The 22,050-nt window shown below is 46.4% G+C and overlaps 1 protein-coding gene across 1 annotated transcript in view; it reads right to left on the bottom strand.

The window, feature by feature from the left end:
• Positions 1–1,074: 1,074 nt before the first annotated feature.
• The window catches only part of KAT6A (lysine acetyltransferase 6A), an 80,424-nt gene continuing 59,448 nt past the window's right edge, over positions 1,075–22,050 (bottom strand). The window contains exons 13-17 of the mRNA XM_081200892.1: positions 20,175–20,406; positions 14,577–14,784; positions 11,199–11,903; positions 9,761–10,058; positions 1,075–6,098 (exon numbers count right to left, since the gene is read on the bottom strand). Of these exons, the coding sequence (XP_081057018.1) occupies positions 3,490–6,098; positions 9,761–10,058; positions 11,199–11,903; positions 14,577–14,784; positions 20,175–20,406 (4,052 nt within the window). The 3' untranslated portion in view covers positions 1,075–3,489. The remainder of the gene's footprint in view (positions 6,099–9,760; positions 10,059–11,198; positions 11,904–14,576; positions 14,785–20,174; positions 20,407–22,050) is intronic.

The raw sequence follows: 22,050 nt of genomic DNA, 5'->3' as shown, positions 1-22,050 counted from the left end.
GGCTTTCTGGGAAACGATCTATAATGAATTGAAAAAGGTACTTAGGTACACTTTCCTTAAGAAACCAGAGGCCTTCCTCCTGGGCATTGTCGGCCAATTGGTGTTAAAGAAGGATAGAACATTTTTCATGTATGCTACAACAGCAGCAAGAATACTCATCGCAAAGTACTGGAAGACGCAAGAATTACCCACTGTGGAAGAATGGCAACTGAAGGTGATAGACTATATGGGACTGGTGGAAATGACGAGCAGAATCCGTGACCAGGGAACAGATATGGCGCAGGAAGACTGGAAGAAATTTAAAGAGTATTTAAAGAAATATTGTAAAATTAATGAAGGTTAGAAAAATGCTGGGTTGGTTATTAAGGGGTTAAAAGCGGCAAGGGATAATTAGAAGAAAATATTTTTATTTTATTTTATTTTTTTTAAAAAAAACTAAGTTAAAAGTAGGATAAGGATTTGCTGACAATTGAATTCGAAATTGGAATACAGAAAGGGAAGGTATGAGGAAGTCGTGAAAGTAAGCTAAAAGAAAGTAAAAACTGGAGTTATACGTGTGTGGTTTTTTGTGTGTGTGTTTGTTAGTATGTTATTGTTATGGTGTTGTTATTGTATTGTGGTGATTTGTTAAAACTTCAATAAAAATTTAATTAAAAAAAAAAGCGCGAAGACAGGACAAATAACTCCCCCCACAAAAAAACCCTAGGTCTCCCCCAACAAACGTTTGAGACTAGCTCCCCTAAATCTAAAAGATGGATCAAACTGTGCGCGTCGCCAGGCGCACACCACTGCCCTGCAAGCTCTGAGTGGCTTACCAACCATTCTCTCTTCACAGGTCTGAAAGGAGAAACATTAAGCTTTGGCGCTGTTCGTTGCCGGCTGAGGATTTGGGGGGGGGTGGTGGTAGCATGTCTAGAGTTTTTTGCACTGATAAACTTCACACACACACACACACACACACAGCGTCCATCTTGCATGCAAAGTATCCCAAGAGACCCCTCGGCCCCCTTGCTGGCTTTGGCTCTCCAACGTTTCAGAGGAAGAAAAATTTGATGTGCAAAACCAGACATCCAAAATGGCTCAACATAATTTATTTTTTTATGTTAAAATGTACAGAGTTCTTTTGAAAGTACTTGCTAGAAAGGGGGGAGGGAAAAAGTGATATTACATACAAGGAGAGGAAGGGAGGCCGGCCGGCCCAGGAGCGCATGACATGGAGAATTACAAAGGGTTTATCATCCAGGCACCCCTTCCCCTTTTTAAGCTTACAAGTCACCAAGAACGAAGTACAAAGAAGTTACAAAACAGGAAAAGCAAATATAAACAGACAGGAATAGACGCGGCTTCATTTTGTACATGCGGCTTTAGAGGCATCTGGAACTCTAGTTACACACTCTAGAGATCTCTTTAAAGAGAATTTTCATCTTTCTTAAAATAGTCTTTAATATTCTACAACAAAGATAAAAAATTTTAAAGATGGAATGAAATGAAAAAGCTCTTTTTTTTAAAAGGCATCAAAGTCACTAACAGTGAGGTTTTTTTAAATTTCTTTTAGAAGATTACCAAGTTTATTTTGCTAAAAATACATTATTATTATTATTATTATTATTATTATCATCATCATTATTATCATTATTATTTCTTAAACAGAAGTGGGGGGATGACAGGTACCAATATTACTGTGTCGGATTTTTTTTTTATAATATAGAAAAGAACATTGGGTTCTCTACAATAGTTCTACAGTCACAAAGGTTTGTGGAAAAGAGGGAGCTGCCCAATTGATTTTTAAAAACCATACAAAAAACCCAAAACCGAAAAAGGTTAACAGCAGACAAAAAATAATAATAATAAAATTACATGGCCCTTGTGCCAACAGCTTTGCTTTTGACACCCCAACAACGCCCCGCCCCCCTGCAACCAGGAAGCAATGGCAGCTCAGATGACCAGGGAAGGGAGGAGAGGGCAGCCCGAGACGTCTTTCGACACAGATGAGGTGAGCCTGGATTCATAGATATATACAGGGACAAGGATCCTACACAGCCTTGTACACATGCTGAAGAACTAAGAAAAAATGAGGGCTGGAAGCCCCTGGGATTCTGCTTTTATACTCAACAGTATAGAGGAAGTCCATTTTAGTGCAGTTGAACCCCCCCTCCCCCCCTCCACAACTGCCTTTCAGGTTTCTTTGAAAAAAAAATTCTTTACACATCTAAGTCAATCTAAGTGCGTCTGTAGCTCTACAGGAATATACAGAGAACTTTACATTAGAAGGATAAGCTACATGTCCCCCTCCTTGTCGTTAGTTGATGATGTGCCCACAGGCCTGGCATCTCTTCACAGGATGACGGGATGGATTGCACTGCACGGACTCGCCCTGCCCTCCTGTCTCCCTCGCACTCCCTCCTCTGGCCCCCCAGGCGCACACAGCTGAAGGAACACCCAAGAGTGACCCTCTGCAAGCTGCTAGAGCCCTATGATGCACCTTGGAGCAGGGGGAGCAAAGAGGCAGCAGTGCCAGCAACAGGCCCGCCAGGGAAGAAGGTGACAGGCTCTTGACAGCCATTGAAATGTGCGCCCCAACTTTCAAGGGGGTGCAAGAACCTTCGGAATCTCAGTCCGTAAGCAGAGTTGTGTCCAAGATTCACATGCCAGATTTCCAGCTGCAGGGCTTACTGAGCATCCCATCTCCCTCACTCCACTCCCAAGCGCCCCGCTTTCCGGCTGCACTTAGCTTGTTCTCAAGATGCTGCTGCTAGGCAAGGAAGTCTTGGATGAAGGCAACGGGCACACTTTTGAAGTTACATTTAAACTGTATTTTAGTTCAGAGAGAGGAAGGTGGGGACAGAGGAGAATAAACCATTCAGAGTTCCTATTTCTGGAGGGATGGCAGAAGAAGACCAGAAAGTTTGCCTTGGGCTCTATTATCCCATCCTTAAGTCACCACCTCAAAGCCTGCTGTTGGGCCTGAAGTAGGAAAGAGAAGCTAGGGGAGGGTGGGAAGGATCTGACCTTTAGAGATGGCGCCATCTTAGGAGCTGTGCACAAGGGACAAATGGAGGAGAAAGAATATGGCGGCTGAATATGAGATAATATGACAGTTTTAAACACTCTGCCCAGGTGGTCAGCAAAGTAAGACTCTTTGTTAAATTACAGAATGGTTTTGTGCACATTTTCAATTCCCTCCCTGAAAAAAATAAAAGTAAACCCAAACCCCATTTTAAAAATGGATTTGAACTGTGAAGTGTTTCAGGATCATGAAGGGAAAACAAAGACCCAAACCAAAAGAACCCCACAAAACGTGAAAAGAATAAAGACCAGGCCCCCTAAAAATAAAATAAAATAAACCCAAAGGGAACAAAACCCCATCTAAGATCTACAGCAATATTTAACTGGAAAAAGGTCCATTGTCTCTGGTTTGTCAGTATAAAAGGTTCCTTTATTTATAGAGAGATTTCAGTTAGTTCTTTAAAGACAGCAAGTTTATCTTGCTCATCTTCTCATGTAGGGTCCGTTGAGAGACTGCTTGGGGACCCCAGCAGCATTCATGTAGCTGTGATGAGAGGGGCCAGTGTACATCATGTTCCCGTGAGGGTTTGGCTGCATAGGCTGCTGGGGATAGGCCTGGCTCCCCATCATTCCCATTTGCATCTGCATAGGATACTGGGCTGTCTGGTTCATGTAGGCAGGGTTGCTATGGTAGCTGCTGTTCATCATGGGCTGGGTCATCCGGTAGCTGTTCATAGCATTCAGGGTATTCATATTCATGGAGTTGACGTTGTAAGGGGCAGTTGGCATCAGGTTCACCCCCATGTTCATGCCGCGCTGGACAGCCAGCGCTCGGGGGCCGGCCTGCATGGCAACCGCAGGGGGGCTGCGCCCATAGAGCTGCTGCTGGTGAGCAGCTGCTGAGGGCAGGGGTGCCGACTTGGAGCGGATGGAGATGTGCCCCTTGACGGGCATCTGCCCCTGCAGCCTTTGGGTGTGGGGGATGCCGATGTTGGTGGTGGACATGTTGCACTGGAGGAGGGGTGAGGCGAGGTTCATGGTGGTGGACGCCAAGTTGGGAGGGGGTGTCATGGTGGCTTGTGCTTGGGGCGTCCCAGCCAACGGATGAGATGGAGCCAGCTGCGCCAGGCCGGTGTTGGACAAAGACACGCTGGTTGCATAGGAAGTCACAGCGGGGGAATGGCTGTAAGGCATGGCATGAGGGTCCATTATGGTGTTGGTCAGCTGCTGCAGCTTGGCTAGGCTGAAGGTGGCCGATGGCTGGGAGTAGCCACCGGCACCAAAATCCCCAGGAATCCTTTCGTAGATGCTTATGTTGCCCGTGCTGCCAGATTCCGGGATTTCCATTATCATGGGTGCTGGAGTGAAGCTATTGTTCATGCTACACTGGGACAGGGAAGGCTGCTGTTGCTGCGCTGGAGGAGGGGGCTGGGGCTGCTGGGGCTGCTGGGGCTGGGGGGGCTGTGCCGCCGGCTGCTGGTTACTCGGAGGCCTTTCCACCACGCAGCTCTGGGGGGACTTGATACTGCAGTTTGTGGCGGGCTGGACGCTGCCCTGGGGCATCATGCTGCAGCTGTTGCCCATGCTGGCTATTTGCTGGGTGACGACGCAACTGTTCTGGGTGAGGCTGCTGGAGGACGACAGGCCACCGTAAGAACAGCTGCTCTGAGACGAGTTGTTGCCGCAGATGCTGCCACCCATGGTCGAGTCGTAGCTGCTGGGGTTCTCGTAGTTCTCTGTTGTACTCTCGATGCTGCCGAGGTCGCTGAAGCCACTGTCCACCACCTGCTGAGAATGGTCCGATACAGAAGGCACATCCATCATGGGGCTGGTCTCCATGTTCTGCATAGAAGGTGCGGAGAGAGAGCCTTGCTCAGGGCTTATCTGGGTGTAGCCGCTCTCCAGGGCACTGGGCACGCTGGGGCTGCTGACGGAGCGCACCGACTGGCTAGGGTGAGACTGGACAGAGGAGATGGGGCTGTTATGTTCCGAGGCCTGGCAGTCCTCAACCATAGACATCTGAGGATCCTCTTCAGCTTGGGTGTAGCTCTGCAGGTTCTGACAAGCCGCTAGGGTCTCCTCGCAATCCTGGTAGGCTACGTCGTGCTCATTGTTCTCCTCCTCCTGTGTCAAGGATTGCACTGCTTGGACGGTTTCAAGATCCAGTTCACTGTGAGGGATTGGCTCCTCTTCCTTCAGCTCAATTAATCCTTCCTTAGCATGCTGCTCTTCCTCTTGGTCATCTTCGGAACCAGGAACGGGATCTGATCCCACCGATGTCTCATGGGAGGCTTGCTCCTCCTCAGAATCTGCCTCTCCCTCACTCTTGTTCTTGACATCCTCTTCTCTGCTGTCCTGTGTGCTTGTTTCTAAAAAAGGCTCCTGAGCGTCAGGCTCTTCCTTCAGCCCCTCTGTTGCTGCCTGCTCTTCCAGTTCATTCTTCTTGGCAGGCTCCACCTGCCCATCGTCTTCTTCGTCATCCGCATCGTGGTCTTCATTCTGGTTTGCCACAGCTGCCACTTCCTCCTCCTCCTCCTCTTCGCGCTCAGGTTCTTCCATTTCCGGCTGCTCTTCTTCCGACTGCCTCTGCTCTCCGAGGCTCTGGGGCTTCTCCACCTCTTCCTCCATGTCAGGTTCCTTGACTTCTGCTGCTGGGCTGCTGCTGCTGCTGCCTAAAGGAGAAGCCCCTCTTGCTTCACTGGCAGCTGCACCTTCCTCTTCCTCTCCCAGGTCCCCAACTTCTGGAGGCCCTTCTTCTTCTTCTTCTTCTTTCCTTTCCTCTACAACATGCAGAAGCTCTTCCTTCTGCTCAACAGGCTCTTCCTTCTCCTGCACTTTTGGTTTGCGACCTGGTTTCAAAGCGGCTTCTGTGGGGTCAGTTGCCTCTTCGGTGGCAGCTGCCAAGACCTTCCCTCTCTTCAGCTTGAAGCCTGGCTTGCGGCCAGGCCTCTTCTTCCAGTGGATGGGCTTGCGGCTTTTGCCCTTGGGCCAGCCCTTCTTCTTCTTCATGGGGGTGGAAGTGTCTGGCTGGAGTGGGGAATCTTTCGCTTCACATTGTCTCAGCGCCGAGACTGGTTTCAAGGTAGGAGAGCCTAAAGAGGAGGGAAAAGGAGGAGGGAAAGGTTAAGCAGCTGGACCTCTCGTCCCAATTCCTCACTAGGCTTGCAGCTGAAATATCTGCAGTTGATTAACCACCTGCCTGTTAATATTACATACTGCCAAAAGCTCCATAGAGCAGCTTCTCTGAGATGTTACAGCAAGCTCAAGTTAATGTGCAATTTAGCAAGTTACCACTCCTTATCCGAAACAAATACTGTATTTCAAGCTGCCTTTTTCACTCAATTGTTGCCCCCACAGTTGACTGACTGAAGATTTAGTCTGCTATAGTCTACTAATTAAACCTTGTAGCCCTACCTAAAGAACAAACTGCACATCTATTAGAGGGTGGGGCTGGTGTGTTAGAGGAAGGAGATTCAGCTGGGTCTCCTGACCTGAAACTGCTTTCTCTCTCTCCCACCTTCCCAGGTATTGCATTTACACCTCAAGCCTCGAAAGGGCACAAGCCCAAAGAGCTCTCAACCAAAGGTAAGCAGACAGAGCAAGAGATGCTGGCCAGTGAGGTGTCAATCAAGTGGGAGATGAAGCAAGCCAACGGACTGGTGGAGAAGGAGCACATGGTCGCTGGTTGGCTACAACTGTTATCTCCTAAAATAATATTACATGCTGGAATCTAAGAACTATTTCTGCTGCTCAGCTTTCCATGGGAAGAGCCTGCTACTTAAAGGACAAGAAGAAAATCACTCCTTGAGTTTGTAGATATAAAATCAATGCCTTTTAACGATGTCAAGAAATGAACAAATGAAACTGCCTTGACAGAAGGAATTTTCTCCATTCAGGCCACTACTGTCACTGACTCTTCAGAGCTGTGGGTCACTATGCCTTTTCTTTGCGGCACTTGTAGCAGCCTATAGGCACCATTTCAGTATTTCTGCTTTAATGTTTTACTTAATGTTTTACTGGATTGTTATGGTGTTTAAATATCATGTACAGACATTTGGGTTGTGATTTTATTATTATAATTTGTGTGATCCACTTGGAGACTTTGTTGTATTAAGCCATGTATATATAATTTAATGAAATGAACATATTCACAGCCACCAACTGCAGCTTGTGCCATGGCATTTGCAAAGATTGAGCAACCTTTCCCAGCTTTGAGATGTACGACTTCCCAGCTCTCTGGCACAGGGGTGTAATAACAACTGTGACAGAAGCAGCTGGAGCCTGTGGCACTCAGACAGCAGTAGGGGTGTCTGTGAGCCAGGTTGAGGCTGCACTCCTGGGGGCCTCTTGCACAGCTGTGCTGTGGCTGGGACTAGAAGCGAGCTGCAAAACTACACAAAGGCACAGGGCACCGCAGGGACACACAGTGTGTGCACTGCAGAAAGGCCTATTCATACTTTAGAGCTCAGACTCAAATTGTCTAACCCTCACTGATACAGCCCATTTCCAGTGTTCGCAGTGCATTAACTAGTACTATTTATAGCAGCCCAGGGAGGCAAGTATGGCTATTCAATTTGGGGGGTGGAGAAGAACTGAAAGAATAATTCATAGCTTTGCACAAGAGGATCATTTCCCTGTGGATTGTGGAAGCCTCTGCAAGGTAGGATCTTCCACACACCTCAATCCTCCTAATTCAATCCACAGCATCTATCTTGCCAACAGCTGCTCCCATGTGGCATACTAGCCTCTCTCAACCTTGGGTGCCTAGATATTGTTGGACTACAACTCCCATCATCCATAGCAAGCAGAAGCAACAGCCAGGAATGAGGGAAGCGGTAGCCCAACAACACTTAGGAACCCAAGGCTGAAAAAGGCTGCTCTACTGGAAGGAGGAGGAATCAGTGGAAGCAGATTAAAATGTTTTGTACTGCAGTTTTGAAAAAAGGTAATCAAGCATTATAGCCAAGTATCTCACAGTAATTGACTCATTCACATGCAGAGAGCATAATCATAGAATCATAGAGTTGGAAGAGACCACAAGGGCCATCGAGTCCAACCCCCTGCCAAGCAGGAAACACCATCAGAGCACTCCTGACATATGGTTGTCAAGCCTCTGCTTAAAGACCTCCAAAGTAGGAGACTCCACCACACTCCTTGGCAGCAAATTCCAGTGTCGAACAGCTCTTACGTCAGGAAGTTCTTCCTAATGTTTAGGTGGAATCTTCTTTCTTGTAGTTTGGATCCATTGCTCCATGTCCGCTTCTCTGGAGCAGCAGAAAACAACCTTTCTCCCTAAGCATCTCCCATAAGCATCTGCCTAACAGGTTACTACAAAACTACACTTAACAGGGCCATCTGGGCTTAGTGACTGTTGTTTAACCTCTTAAAAGTTAAATGCAGCTTAATAGTCTAAATTCAAGACTAGATGCAAAAGCACTTTGGAGAGGGTTAAGAAGCTACAGCCTAGCATGAACTTTCCCACAATGTCATCGACGACAAAGGGAGAGTGGCAGGGGGGTGAAGAATGAACCAATTCCAGTTTTTATGGAACTGAACAAATGCAATTTGAGGGTAACAGCCTATTAGATGAAGAAATGTGGACTGCTACTGTCTTATAATGGCTTGGTAACAGATGAGTGGAGGGTTGCAGAGCTAAAACAGATAAACAATCAGACACACAGGTAGACACAGAACATCCTCAATGATATTGCTTTCTATTATGTAACTTAGTTTTATGATCTTATATTCTGTTCTCTGAGGAATGCTTTTACAGCTGATTCCAGAAAAGGCATTCCGCTAATCTAGAAAGAAGGTACTTAAAGAGATTCCTGTAAATCTACTCTTGTGGAATCTAAAGCCAATGCAGAGGACACTGCACTTTATGCACTGTGCAGTCCATTCTGTGTACCCCTTAGGAGTAAGCTTTTGACTGAAATACAGGAAAGGATTGCTATAAAGAATGATTCTGATAAAATGCCTTGGATATAAACAAAACATAAAAACAGCTTTTGTACGCAGCACCTGCACAAAAACTAGGCCAGTCGGAGATGGTATCCAGTTGCTGAGAGCCTCTGGTTCATGCAGCATATAGTTGCTGACTACAGGACTCAAAATGCCTGTGCTTCTACTTTGCAGTGACAGACTGATCTAACTAAATGAACCACACTGAAACTAATGGGCTATTTGATGGAAGTGGGTGCTTTACCTTCCACTTTCTTACCACCAGGTGAAAGGAGGGACAACAGATGCCTGCACTGGTAAGATTGCTTCTTGTTGTTGTTGAATTCCCCCACCCCACCCCTACCAGTAAGCCATGGAGTTCATCCCAGTTCCTTGAGTGGGTTGTATGTCGCCAGCTGGCCCCCTGGAGCTTGGCCTTGGGCCTCATCTCTTTCAGTAGAAGTTTCATTGCCATCCATGGCAGGAACAGGGAACCCGTGGCCATCTGGATGTTTTAGCCTGCCATAACGGGAGGCGGAAACCCAATAACCCGAGCGGGGGGGGGGGGGGAGGAGTGTCACAGGTTGCCCTTGGTCCAAGGGCTCTGGCAGCCCTTGTCCTTTGTCTTTTCCCACATCCATGCTCTCCCCGCCTTTTCTTCCCTAGCTGTCGCAGCCCACGTATTCCTGGGACTGGGCAATCTTGCGTGTTTCATATGGGCACCGAGTGCAGGGAGGGAGCAGTTAGCGACCTTTCTTATGGCAAGTCACACTGCATTGAAGCACCCACTGACAACTGTTCTTGAGAAACCTACCAGTGGCCTCGTCGGACTCCTCTCCACCCTGAGATCCTCTCTTGGAGGAGGGCCTGTGCCTGAGGGAGCCTTGGGGAGAGAGGCGACGAAGATATCCTCTTGGGAACAGTTCACTTTCTTCCTCATCCTCCTCGTCCTCCATCTCAAAGGTGGGCTCCAGCTGAGGCATGGGCCTTTCAGAATCAGAGTCCTCAAAAGGCTCATCCAGGACCTCAGTCGTTTCAGAGATGGTTTCTGTCACAACACTGCTGTTGTGATATTTGCGCTTGCGGACCCGCCTCTTCCGGGGAATGGGCTTCTGCACAAACAACCACAACCAAGTGACAGATGGTTACATACAGCACAACTCAGTGAGGCAAGAGAGAGAAGCCCTATAGCATGCGGAGAGGAGACATCCGGGGAGGGCCACTGTCATTTCCTATGGCCACCAGCTGTGCTCACATTGGCCAGGACAGGAGGAGGGGAGGCGACTGGAGAACATGTCAGTACTCCAGTTTCAGGACTGGCATATGCCACCCCCTCTGGTGTCAAGTGCATGCCAGACCCCCCTCTGCACCTACCATCAAAATATGGATAGTAGAGAACTAACTGTAGCTGCAACGAAGAGGCCTCTGGAGACATTCTCTGCCCATAGAGAGAGGTCCTCAATATCCTAGGGTCCCCTAGGGCCCCCTTTCAAAGTCTAAACCTACTGCCTTTCCCTGGCACAAAGATAAACCTTTAAAAATGGATGGGGAATCTGGGGCCCACCTGATGTTGTGGGCCTACAACTCCCATCATCCCTGATAACTGACTGTACTGGCTGGGGCTGACAGGAATTGGAGTCCACCAACATCTGGAGGGCCACAGGCTTCCCACCCTTTCTTTAGAATATGCATCTCACAAATATGTAAGTAACAATATGTGCATGCTGCAACAGCTGAGCAGAATAAACAAATGGAGTGCTGCAGTGGGCGGAGCCTCTGCATTTGTTTAGAAAAAAAGAAAAAGCAGCAAAGTTTCTGGCACTGTCTGACTTAACATGTGTTTGGAAGTATAGGTAGTGGCTGCTAAAATCTCAGAAGCCAGAAGACCTGCTGGATAAGAGTCCCAATGGTTGTGAGTGGGATGTCAGTGCCCTGCACGTCTCTCCCTTAACTAGCAAAATGAGGGGGGGGGGTGAAAGTTCCCTCCCAGAACTGCTACTTGTAAAACAGTAAATTTGCAAAAAGCTAAATTACAAAATTAAGTTTTTCTGGGTTTATTATTATTAAAAGCATACACAGTCCTGAAGATGATCACCTTCTTACACATGCACATAAAGCCTACAGACGCAACAGCTTTTCAGGAACCTATCCAGGGAATGAGAGAGGTTCAACAGGCAAGCAGAAGCTAACACAAGGAGAAAGCTCAGGGTTGTGTGCAGCTGCGGAGCAGACAGAAAGGGAGAAAGACATACCTTTCGCTTCAAGGTGGGTTTGGTGAGAACGGGTGGGGAAGTGGAGCAGGGGCTGACAGGCTCCTCCCCCTCCTCTTCGCTGCTCTCACTGAAGTGCCTTGGCAGTGTCCTCTCACCCTCGCGGTGTGGCCGGGGTATTCGGTCGCACTCCTTGGAGAGTCTGCCTTTCAGGGGCTCGTGGGTCTTCAGCTGCCCTCTCCACACTTCACTGTATCTCTGAGCCACTGAGGGCTTCTCCCCTTTGCCATACTGCCCATGGGAGATGGGGGACTTTTCCTCATCTTTGCCAAAGTGCCCCCGGGGAGCTGGGGACTTTTCCTCACATTTGCCACACTGTCCCTGGGAGGAAGTGGTTCTCTCTTCAGTCTCCCCAAATCTCTCTCGGGAAGCGGCCGCAGCTGCAGCCGCCGCAGCAGCCGCAGCCGCCTTTTCCTGACACTCCCCACAGCGACCTCCCCTGGCCAGGGCTGACTTCTCCTCTAAAAGCAGTTTCAAATCCTTCTCTGCAAAGGACTCCCGCGGCTGTTTGTTCTTCCGACGGCCCCTCCGTGGTATCTGGTTGTTTGCAGGAAGACCAGCAAGGGGAAGACTTTGTTTGTTTGGCCGCACAGAATTGGCTGGAGAAACAATGTCTGGCTTTTTTTCACTCTCCAGAGGAAAGTAAGACTCTCTCTCTTTTTTCTCCCAGGATACAGATTTGATCACCTGGTATAAAGAAAAAAAAGCAAGCTATTTTATTTAAGACTTTCTTGCAACTGTTACTTCCTACAGACATAAGGTTGCTGGGAAAGTTGGTTCTGCATTTAAAGTACCAGCTTGCAGCCAAAGATTGGAACAATCTTGATCTCCCCTTGATTCCACAACTCCTGGTCATGTCCACCTTTCCTTTCTTCCGATTCCCCTCCAGTTTTCCTCTCCCAAATACCTCCCCATTAGCTAGCCAACTTCCACCCTCAAGCCCACTCCCTCTTCCTGGGCCCCACCACTACTTCCCTGGGTTTTCTGCTCTCCTTCCTTGGCCTCAATTTTTCTACACTTCCTGTGCAGGCCTACCAATGACCATGGAAAACCTCATCTGAACAATCCCACCCATCTTTCCATCCAGGCTGCATAAATTTCCCGTCACTATATAGGCCACGAAGGGAATATTTTTATTCCGAAACTGGGTTCATGAGTGCAATAGACCCCGGGGGTTTAAGTTCAGATGAGCCAAATTTTCAGACCTAAGCCCATTATTCAATAATAGTACAAGCACTGTTCCATGATTCAGTCTTAATCATTTCCAGTTAAAGGATCTCAGGTTGCAGAGTAGGAAGGCTTCTGTCTGAGTGCAGAAAGGAGCAAAGCCTGCGAGATCTTTTGTAGTTGTGGCAGCTTGATGACAGGAACAAAACACTTGTAGTAGTGAGACCATTACATGCCCTCTTTATCTCAGTCTCTAGTATTTCATTTCTGGTATCTGGGCAAAGATGATCTAAATCCATTTGAGTCTGATTTCATGCCCATTTTTAGGATCAAAACAGCCTCAGTTGCCCTGACTGATTGCCTTTATCAGAAGAGAGAGACCAAGAATCATAGAATCATAGAATCATAGAGTTGGAAGAGACCACAAGGGCCATCGAGTCCAACCCCCTGGGAACAACCCTTGATTTTTCAATGGCTTTTGCCATCACTGACCATAGTCTCATTTTGAAACAAATCAGGGGGTTGGGAGCTAGAGGCACCTTATTGCAGCAAACCTGCTTCTGCCTGCAGGGTCATTACCAGAAGGTAACGCTAGAGGAATGTTGCTCAGCCCCATGAGTTCTGAGCTGTGGGGTCCCACAGGGTCCATTGTGCCTCATATGCTAATTCAACATTTATATGTTAATATCACACCGCTCTCTTCCTCTCCCTCCTTCCATCTAAATCTGCAAAAGCTGTGGGGTTGGACTGGTGCCTGGCTGAAGTGATGAGATAGATATACTGAGACTAAACAGTGGGTGATTCTCGGGTCCAGAAATAAGGTAGACAGCTTGCACTGTCCCTTGAAGGAACAGGTTTGCAGTCCGAGAGCATTCCTGGATTCCAGCCAGGTGGCTTCTGCAGCTAGGAGTGATTGCACCCAAATTAGGCTGGTTTGCCAGCTATTAGCCTGACCTCAGTTGCCCTTGCTCTAGTGACTGAATACAATCCAGAAGCTGCAGGTACAACAGAAAAAGGTTGGTGAGTGGGGCAATTTGAGAGGACCATGTGTCACTGGTCCTGAAAGTGCTTCACTGGCTGCCAGTCTGAATTTGTACCAGTAAACAAACCCTAAAGGGCTTGGGACCCAAGACAGCCTCCCTCAAAACCAACCACCTTGGGCCAGAAAACCATCAAAGCAGGCCCTTTTGGCAGTGCCACTCCTTCTGGGGACTTCCTGATTGATGTTGACCCACGGCAGGGCCTTCTCAGTACTGAAGTGATGGCCAAACTTGGCCCTCCAGCTGTTTTGGGACTACAACTCCCATCATCCCTGGGTAACAGGACCAGTGGTCAAAGATGATGGGAATTGTAGTTCCAAAACAGCTGGAGGGCCAAATTTGGCCATCACTGCAGTATTGGTTCCTCACTTATGGAACACCTTCCAAAGCATTCAGGAGGTTTTTAAAAACATTTCCATTTGTCCAGGTATTTAATGGCTACAACATACTAATTTAATTTTCTAGCCTAATGTGTTTATATCCCACCCTTTGCCCAAGGAGCTCAAGGTGGTGTCCATGGTTCTCCCCCTAATATAATCTCCACAACAACCCTGTGAGGTAGATTAGGCTGAGAGGCAAGGACTGGTCCAAGGTCATCCAGTGAGCTACACAGTCGGGGGTGGGGGGTAGGGTCTTGAACCTTGGTCTCCTGGGTCCTAGTCCAACACACTAATCCTTGCACCACTCTCTTCCTATTTCTAGCAACCTGGAAATTATTAGGTGTGAGGATACATGGCTGTTTTTAAACATTCTCAGATGTTTTTAACATCTAAATATTTTGTTACTTTTTGTGTTGTCTTGTTTGCCTCCCTGGACTCCTTTGGGAGGACGTACTAGATATAAATTTAAACAATAAATAATGGTTTGGGCTCAGGATAACAAAGTTTTGTGTTTATTTGTTCCTACCCCACCTTTTCAAATAAAATTCCTCCCAATGTGGCATATGTAGAGGTAGGGCAAATTAATACAGGCTTGATGGAAAGATGAAGGGGATCCAATTTTCCCATTACGTTCCTTAGCAACTCCAGCTGGCTTTTAGCCATCCGCACTTTTAAGCTACCTTTCCATCCCTCTGCCATACAGTCACACATGTGACTGCTTTGCTAATTACTCCACAATTGCATGCATATATAAATATCTATTCCACACTGACCTCTACCTCTCTTTCCCTTTGCTGCTGCTGCTGCTCTTCATTTTCCCCATCTTCAGCTTCTTCTTCTTCATCCTCTGAAACCACTGAGTTTGAGACAATGACAGGAGTCCAGCGTAGGCATTCTGGATCTACAACTACAGGCCGGAGATTCAGTTTCAGCTTTGCCATGTGGTCTTGGATAAGCTTCTCCCGCCGGACAATCACAAATCTGAGAATGAGAAAAAAATGATTCAGCCAAATGTTGACGTTTAAGTGCAGGTAACAAACATACGGATGCAGGGAGGAAGAGTGACCAGCAGGAGGATGCCCAAAAGACTGTCACATTACTAAGCAGCTGCCATAGTCTGTTGCATCAAGAAGCAAACAGATCAAAACAGCATTTGAGGTGCACAAATAGGTTAAAGTCAGCTCCAAAATCCTACAGTGACTCATGTTACAGGTAGGTAGCCATGTTTGTCTGCTGTAGTCGAAACAAAATAAAAGAATTTCTTCCAGCAGCACCTTAGAGACCAACTAAGTTTGTTATTGGTATGAGCTTTCGTGTGCATGCACACACATGCACACGAAAGCTCCTACCAATACAGTGGTGCCCCGCAAGACGAATGCCTCGCAAGACGGAAAACCCGCTAGACGAAAGGGTTTTCCGTTTTTGAGCTGCTTCGCAAGACGATTTTCCTATGGGCTTGCTTTGCAAGACGAAAACGTCTTGCAAGTGTTCCGATTATTTTTCGCTTTCCCCCCCTTTTTCTAAGCCGCTAATAGCCTTTTAGCCGCTAATCCGCTAAGCCTTTAATAGCCGCTAATAGCCTTTTAGCTGTTAATCCGCTAAGCCTTTAATCGCCGCTAAGCCTTTAATAGCCGCTAAACCGCTAATAGCGCTAATCCGCTAAGCGGGTTGCTTCGCAAGACGAAAAAACCGCTAGACGAAGAGGCTCGCGGAACGGATTAATTTCGTCTTGCGAGGCACCACTGTAACAAACTTAGTTGGTCTCTAAGGTGCTACTGGAAGAAATTCTTTTATTTTGTTTCGACTATGGTGACTCATGTGAAGTTTTGAAAAAAAGTTGTGTAGGACATTTCTTTCTCACTTCCGTTTGAAACTTGCAGCCCAGAATCAAACTGAGATTGACACTAGAACTGATGCAGAGTGCAAGGTAATGAAGAATCATTAAAGGCAGCTAAGCATCTGTTGCAGGAAAAGAAAATATATCTACCAGCTTTTCTGGCTTCTTGTGCCTCAGGCTGAAGGCATTGGAAGGCTCTTAGTGCCTTGGCTGAAACTGCAACAATCTCAAAACCCAAAATCCTGCAATGCAATGATTGTGTTTTAGCAATAAAAATAAGCCCCAAAGCCAAAAAGCTTGAGCTGAGCTTCCGAATCTCAGGTTTGATTTAATAAAATGCACATTTCTATCCCTATTGTTTGAAAATGTGCTGATGTCTCAGAAATCAAAGTAAATCAGCATATTAATCACATGGTAGTGTTTATATTCCCTTGCAATGCTAAAATTATAGTAAATAAAAGAAACATGCAAATTTGATTGATCTGCAGGATTTAGAACAATTCCAGAATTCAGCTGCTTTTGGTGAAGAATTCTGATTGCCTGAGTACAGAATTACTTTTTAGTTAGCCTTAATTATGAGAATAAGCAATTGCGTTTTCAGCAGAAGTGACAGATTTAGTTTGCTTCAGTGGGGCTTGTACTCTTCTGTTCAATGTACTCAACACAAGGTCTGTACATGTTATGAAAATGTTTCCTGTTGCCATTATCTATGCTGGAGGGTGGAGGGAGCAGTTGGACAAGGCACTGAATGCCTGCACTGTGACTACTAGAAATTTTGGGACAGACAGATGAAGAAAATACTAGAGAATGTTTCAGCTATATGGGATCATTGGTCTTACCTGAAAGAAATTTCTCTATGCATGTAAATATAGTCTTATTTGAGATGTGAGCTGCCCCATGTGTTTTATGGCATAAACACAAATTGTTTCAAAAGCAGTTAAATTGTCTCTTTCCCTCTGTAGCACTAGTTTTTGTTCATGACAAAGCTTAAGAGCAGAAATGTTACACAAAAGAAACAAAAACACAGACAAGCATTCAACTGCACAAACGACATTGTTCCCATGACAAACTCACACCCCAGTAGGCACGGTAAAATATAGAGTGCAGCCCAGAGACCAACATTACATGCACAGATATTTTTTTCAGTTAAGACCAGCAGTCCCTTCTCTTGTGCATGTAAGATGGTCTCAGATGGAGTGTCCAAAAGTGTACCCATGTAGGGAAGGCTTTAGCTGCCTATTGGTCTAGGAGTCCGTGCTGCAGCACTTTTCTCCCCAAAGCTGCCTCAGCCAAGGCATATAAATCCGTTTTGTAAATGTGTAGCAACCTCCTGAAGAGGTCTGCTCATTTGGCCCCTGCCCCAGTAGCTGAGTGTGCAGTAATTTTAGATGGTGGCATCAAGTGCAACACATTATATGGCATATTTATTCAGACCCTAACTCACTAAGACCAAGTGGAATTTGAAACTCTCTTTCCTAATCCATTTGGATGAGAAGATGCAAATAATGACTGTCTAAATGGCTTTGTACATGCAATGTGAATCTTCAAAGATCTTCTCACATCCAGAGAATGCCATGCCTTCTCTGTAGGATGTTCAGGTGAAGGACAAAAAGTTGGAAGAATGAGCTCTTACTGTCCATGAAAATGTGTATTGATTTTCAGACTAAAAGAAGAATCAGTCTGTAATACTACTTGGTCTTGATACAGTACACAAAGGTGTTTGGCTACCGATAGCATATTCAGTTGAGAAACTTGCCTTGCTGAAGTAACAGTGTTAAGAAATACAACCTTAATTGGTAACAAACGTAGAGACTGATTTTAAATGTTTAAATGCTGGTCATTGCAGAGTCTTTAGCTCTGTATGCAATTCCACATGGGATACGGGTGGATTTATTATTGCAGCCTCTTTAAGAAACTAAGGAAAGGAAGAGCACCTAAAGAAACCTCCTGAATGTCAGACAAGACAGACCACAATGCTGATGACAATCTTCACAGTGTGTTGGGGTGTAAGTCCTTTGGGGGAGGGACAGAAAATCTCTAATGCTAGCCCTATCCAGCTGCACTCGATTCTGCTTGCACCAGTGCAGAAATGCTGACGATGCTGAACGATAAACACAAATTGGAGAAGGATATCTTGAGGCTAGAATGGTATTCACCAAATCTGAAGGCAGGCACTTGTGTTCACCTGGTCAGGTTCAACCACAAAAGGTGTTGAGGAAGCAATGGCCCTTGGACAGAACGTTGCATCTTCCTGGAAGATGCCAGGTGGTCACAGCCAGGGGAACAACCTCTGAGAAACAAGGTCTCCTTCGCCAATTCCCTTTGAAGAACTGTCTGACCTTGCCTTCTCAGCAGCTCATCCTCTGACAAAGCCTCATCAAGGATTGTGAAAACTGCTGTGCCCTCTCAACGCCACCACTGGACAAGGACTGAGACTGGGGTTTCTGCAGGGGCTTCCCTGCCATTACTTCTCTGCCTTTACACACTGACTGCTCCCACAAAAGACAGTGGCAGCTGACCTGGGGTGACCTAGCTAAGCCCTGATAAGTTCACAAACAGTGGCTACTGCCTACCTAGGAAGCACCAGAACTGCAGTTGCTGCAGACATGAAGCCTTTCATGCTCGGTCCCCTCAGGGATCCACATAATGGCAGCAGTTAAATTAGGTGTTATGCTTGCTGCCACAGATGCTTCCAGGTCTCTTGTGTGCTGGTGCTTCCTTATTAACTTCCATGCTGCTACTGCAGGCGCTGACAGTCTCTAATTATCCCCCCCCCCAAGCCAGAAAAGGTATGGGGCAAAAATAACCGCAACATGGGAGCCAGGATTGTAGGGAGACAGACTGTTAGAAAACCAGGAAGAACTGAACAGAAACAAAATGGTGGGGTGGGTTTTTGTTTTTTGTATTTAAGCAGCACATGGGGAGGAAAATGGGCTGGGCCTAAACTTAAACAGAACATGTGCAGAAGGTGGCAACCAAGATGATCAAAGGTCTGGAAACCAAGCCTTCTGAGGAGTGGTCGAAGGAGCTGGGTATGTTTAGCATGGAAAAGAAGAGACTGAGAAGAGATATGAGAGCCATCTTCAAATATCTCAAGGGCTGCTGCCACATGGAAGATGGAGCAAGCTTGTTTTCTCCTGCTCAACAGGAGCAATGGCTTCAAGTTACAAGAAAGGAGATTCCATCAAGAAGAACTTTCTAACAGTAAGAGCTGTTTGACAGTGGAACATACTCCCTCAGGAGGTTGCAGACTCTCCTTCCATGGAGGTTTTTACGCAGAGGTTAGGATGGCCATCTGACATGGACACTTGAGCAGATATTCCTGCATTGCAGGAGGTTGGACTTGATGACCCCCAGGGTCCCTGCCAACACAATTCTATGATTCTATGAGAAAGGTAAAAAACAGACTGTCATAGAAGAGTGGCAGATGAAAATGATGGACTTTGCGGAACTGGTGAAGCTGACGGGGGAAATCCAAAACTAGCATGACCAAGTATTCCAAAAAGACTGGAGTAAATTTACACAATATTTGAAAGATCATTGTATGCAATTAACAACATTAGTAGGGTTATCTGAAAACTTGTAATAAGAAATTTTTTACCCTTCTACTTTTATTTAAACTTTGAGGTATTTTGTAATGAGTTATATTAGAATTGGAAAATATATAAAATGCTGTGATATAAAGGTTACTTTTGAAAGCCAAGAGGTGGGAGGGAAGGAAGTCTATAGCCTCTAGACAATCAAAGAAGTTAAGTGGATAATAATGATGTGACTATATATTTTTAAATGGAAAATAAAAAATATTTTTTTTAAAACGGACGTTAAATCACACACACAAACAGTTCACACTGAGTGAGCCCAACACATACCAGGGGAAAACTATTTCCTTAATAGGCAAGTCACACATACTCCAAGGGCCCCACCATAAACTCCTCAACACCACAATCACAGCAGGCAATGCCAACAAGTAAGAGAAAAGAGGAGCTTCAGAGTCAGCAAAAAAGACACGAGGGACTGGCTTCAGCAGCAGTGGCTTGAGGCAGGCAAGAATTAAAACTGGCGCTTCAGAGGGAGAGAAACTGTTTAACTGCCTTTAAGCAAGTCAGTGTTTGCACCATCAAGCACTAGGCTGAGTTCATGCCCCACCTGAGACCACCTTGCTTGCACGGGAGAATGTCCCCATCCCTCTACAGAGGGATGCGATTTTCATTAGCCTGCTTTGATATTACTTTTGATCCACCTTGAAAAGATCCATATCCTGAAATGCAGAATATGACTATAGTAAATAAATTATGCAATCCCTCTGCTTCCCACATTCTAAAATTGCCCTCACTTTAAAAGCAGTGTACCAGAACAGTTAGGGTTAAAAATTTGGATGATTTGGGTTTCTGTCCCCCTTAAGAGGAAGCAGAGTTTTACACCCAAAACTACTGCACTTTTGCAGTGCTTCCACAGAAATCTACCATTGGGCACAGCCATGTCTGACCCATGTATGACCCTGCCATTTCTGGCCCTCCAATTCTACGATGCTCACTGATCATTTCGGAAATCAAGCATTCGCAGGTGATGCAGGGTGGAAGTGATGTCTTGAGGGCAGATGCCAGTCAGCTTGCTTAGCTTCTTGATGCTGAGTTGCTTGTCATTTTGGTGATAAAGGCACTCCAAGATTACACTTTTCCAATAAGCCATGTAAGAGAGACGACCCAAATCTGATAGCGGCTTCTCTGGGGATCCTGCTTGGCCTTCACGCTTTGATAGGAGATAACCTGAGAGAAAGCAGAAAACACTTAGGACTGGGCTCTGTACGGAAGCTAGCCTACCCTGTTGGAGTGTCTGCTCCTTATTCAGCTATAGGGTCAGGCACTCTGGCTGGAATTTAAGTCAACAAAAACAGCCAATGGCTCTCACAGGACCCAGAAGCTCTTCTCTCCAGAGGTCACCAGCATTTCCCGCCCCCTTCCACACAGAGGTAGCCACCTGTACAAGGAGACACATGATTCTAATCTGTGCTGAAGGCATTTTGAATTTTTCAGAAACATGGACAGAAATGTAGAACACCCTCCAATGAAGACCTTTGATTTCGGAAAAGGTCAACCAACAACCCCCCCCCCCGAAGTGTTTCAGCACCAATTCCCATGGGATCATGGAAGCAAACGCTGGTAAATCAGTGGGAAAGGTCTTGCAGGCTACACTATGTCTGGCTGTAATTGGATATAAACAGTGCCACTAGGTGGCAGATTCTTTCTGTTACAGTGAAAAAAGCGAAACTTGCAAAAAAATATTGCAGAGCAGAGCTCCTCCTGTTCAGGGTTGTGGTCAACAAATCATGGCCTTTTCCCCCTGCCCCCCCCCCCCCCGCCACAGTTGCCACTAAGCCTTCTCATTCTTCACACAGTTGTTTGGGGAATTTCCCCCCTCCCTTTTGTTCCCCACCCTCTATTGATTGTTTGCCTTTCTGCAAACCTTAAGGTTTCCTCCCTCTTCCTAAAGCATACCTCTCTCTTGTTTTTTAGCAGCTCCATTTTGGCCATCATCCCGTTGGCACTTGCCAGCTGAGCTTGCTATGAGAGGCAAGGACAGATAGGTGGGGCTTCCAAACGGCCACAACCAATGACATGGCCAGACCACTTTAGACCATCCTAATGAAGCAGTTGCTAATAGAGGATGTGCGTGAACTCTATCATTGTTAATTAGGGAAATTAGATGTTCCAAGAATTATTTCAAACATAAATGGCACCTTGTATTATTAGGTGCCCAAATAATGGGCATTGTAACTCTGAACAGGGGGACACATTATGTATTACTGGAAATTAAGAGCAATTTTACAGGACTAGAAATGTAGATTCTGTATAGGTATGCTCAAAACAACAACGCATACCTCTGTGGACAGGGAATCCAAACATATTTTGTTCCCATTTTCTGGCAAACTCCCTCTAGGTCAACACAAGATGGTTTTGGAACTGGAAATCCAGGCACTTCTTTATCTCAAATGCTTAATTCATCCAGAGTATTTTGGTCAAATTACGTTTTCTTGGCCCTCTTACTATTTTTAGTACAGTGGTACCCCGCAAGACGAATGCCTCGCAAGACGGAAAACCCGCAAGACGAAAGGGTTTTCTGTTTTGGAGGCGCTACGCAAGACGAATTTCCCTATGGGCTTGCATCGCAAGACGAAAGCCCATAGGGAAATGCTGGCGGTCGGGAGCAAAGACTTTCGCCCACAGCCGGCCTTCAGAAGAGGACCTCTTCTGAACGCCGGCGGGGGGCAAAAGTCTTTGCTCCCCCCCGCCTGCCCCGGGCGATCTTAAAATGCTGGCGGGCGGGAGCGAAGCGTTCGCTGCCGACCCCCAGCATTTTAAAATCTCCCCCTGTCCCGGGGAGATTTTAAAATGCTGGGGGTCGGCAGCGCT

This window comes from Podarcis bocagei, assembly GCF_964188305.1.
Source record: "Podarcis bocagei genome assembly, chromosome: 7".
NCBI classification, from domain to species: Eukaryota; Metazoa; Chordata; class Lepidosauria; order Squamata; family Lacertidae; genus Podarcis; species Podarcis bocagei.
Note: the sequence above shows the minus strand (reverse complement) of the source record. Positions and strands in the feature narration are given on the sequence as shown.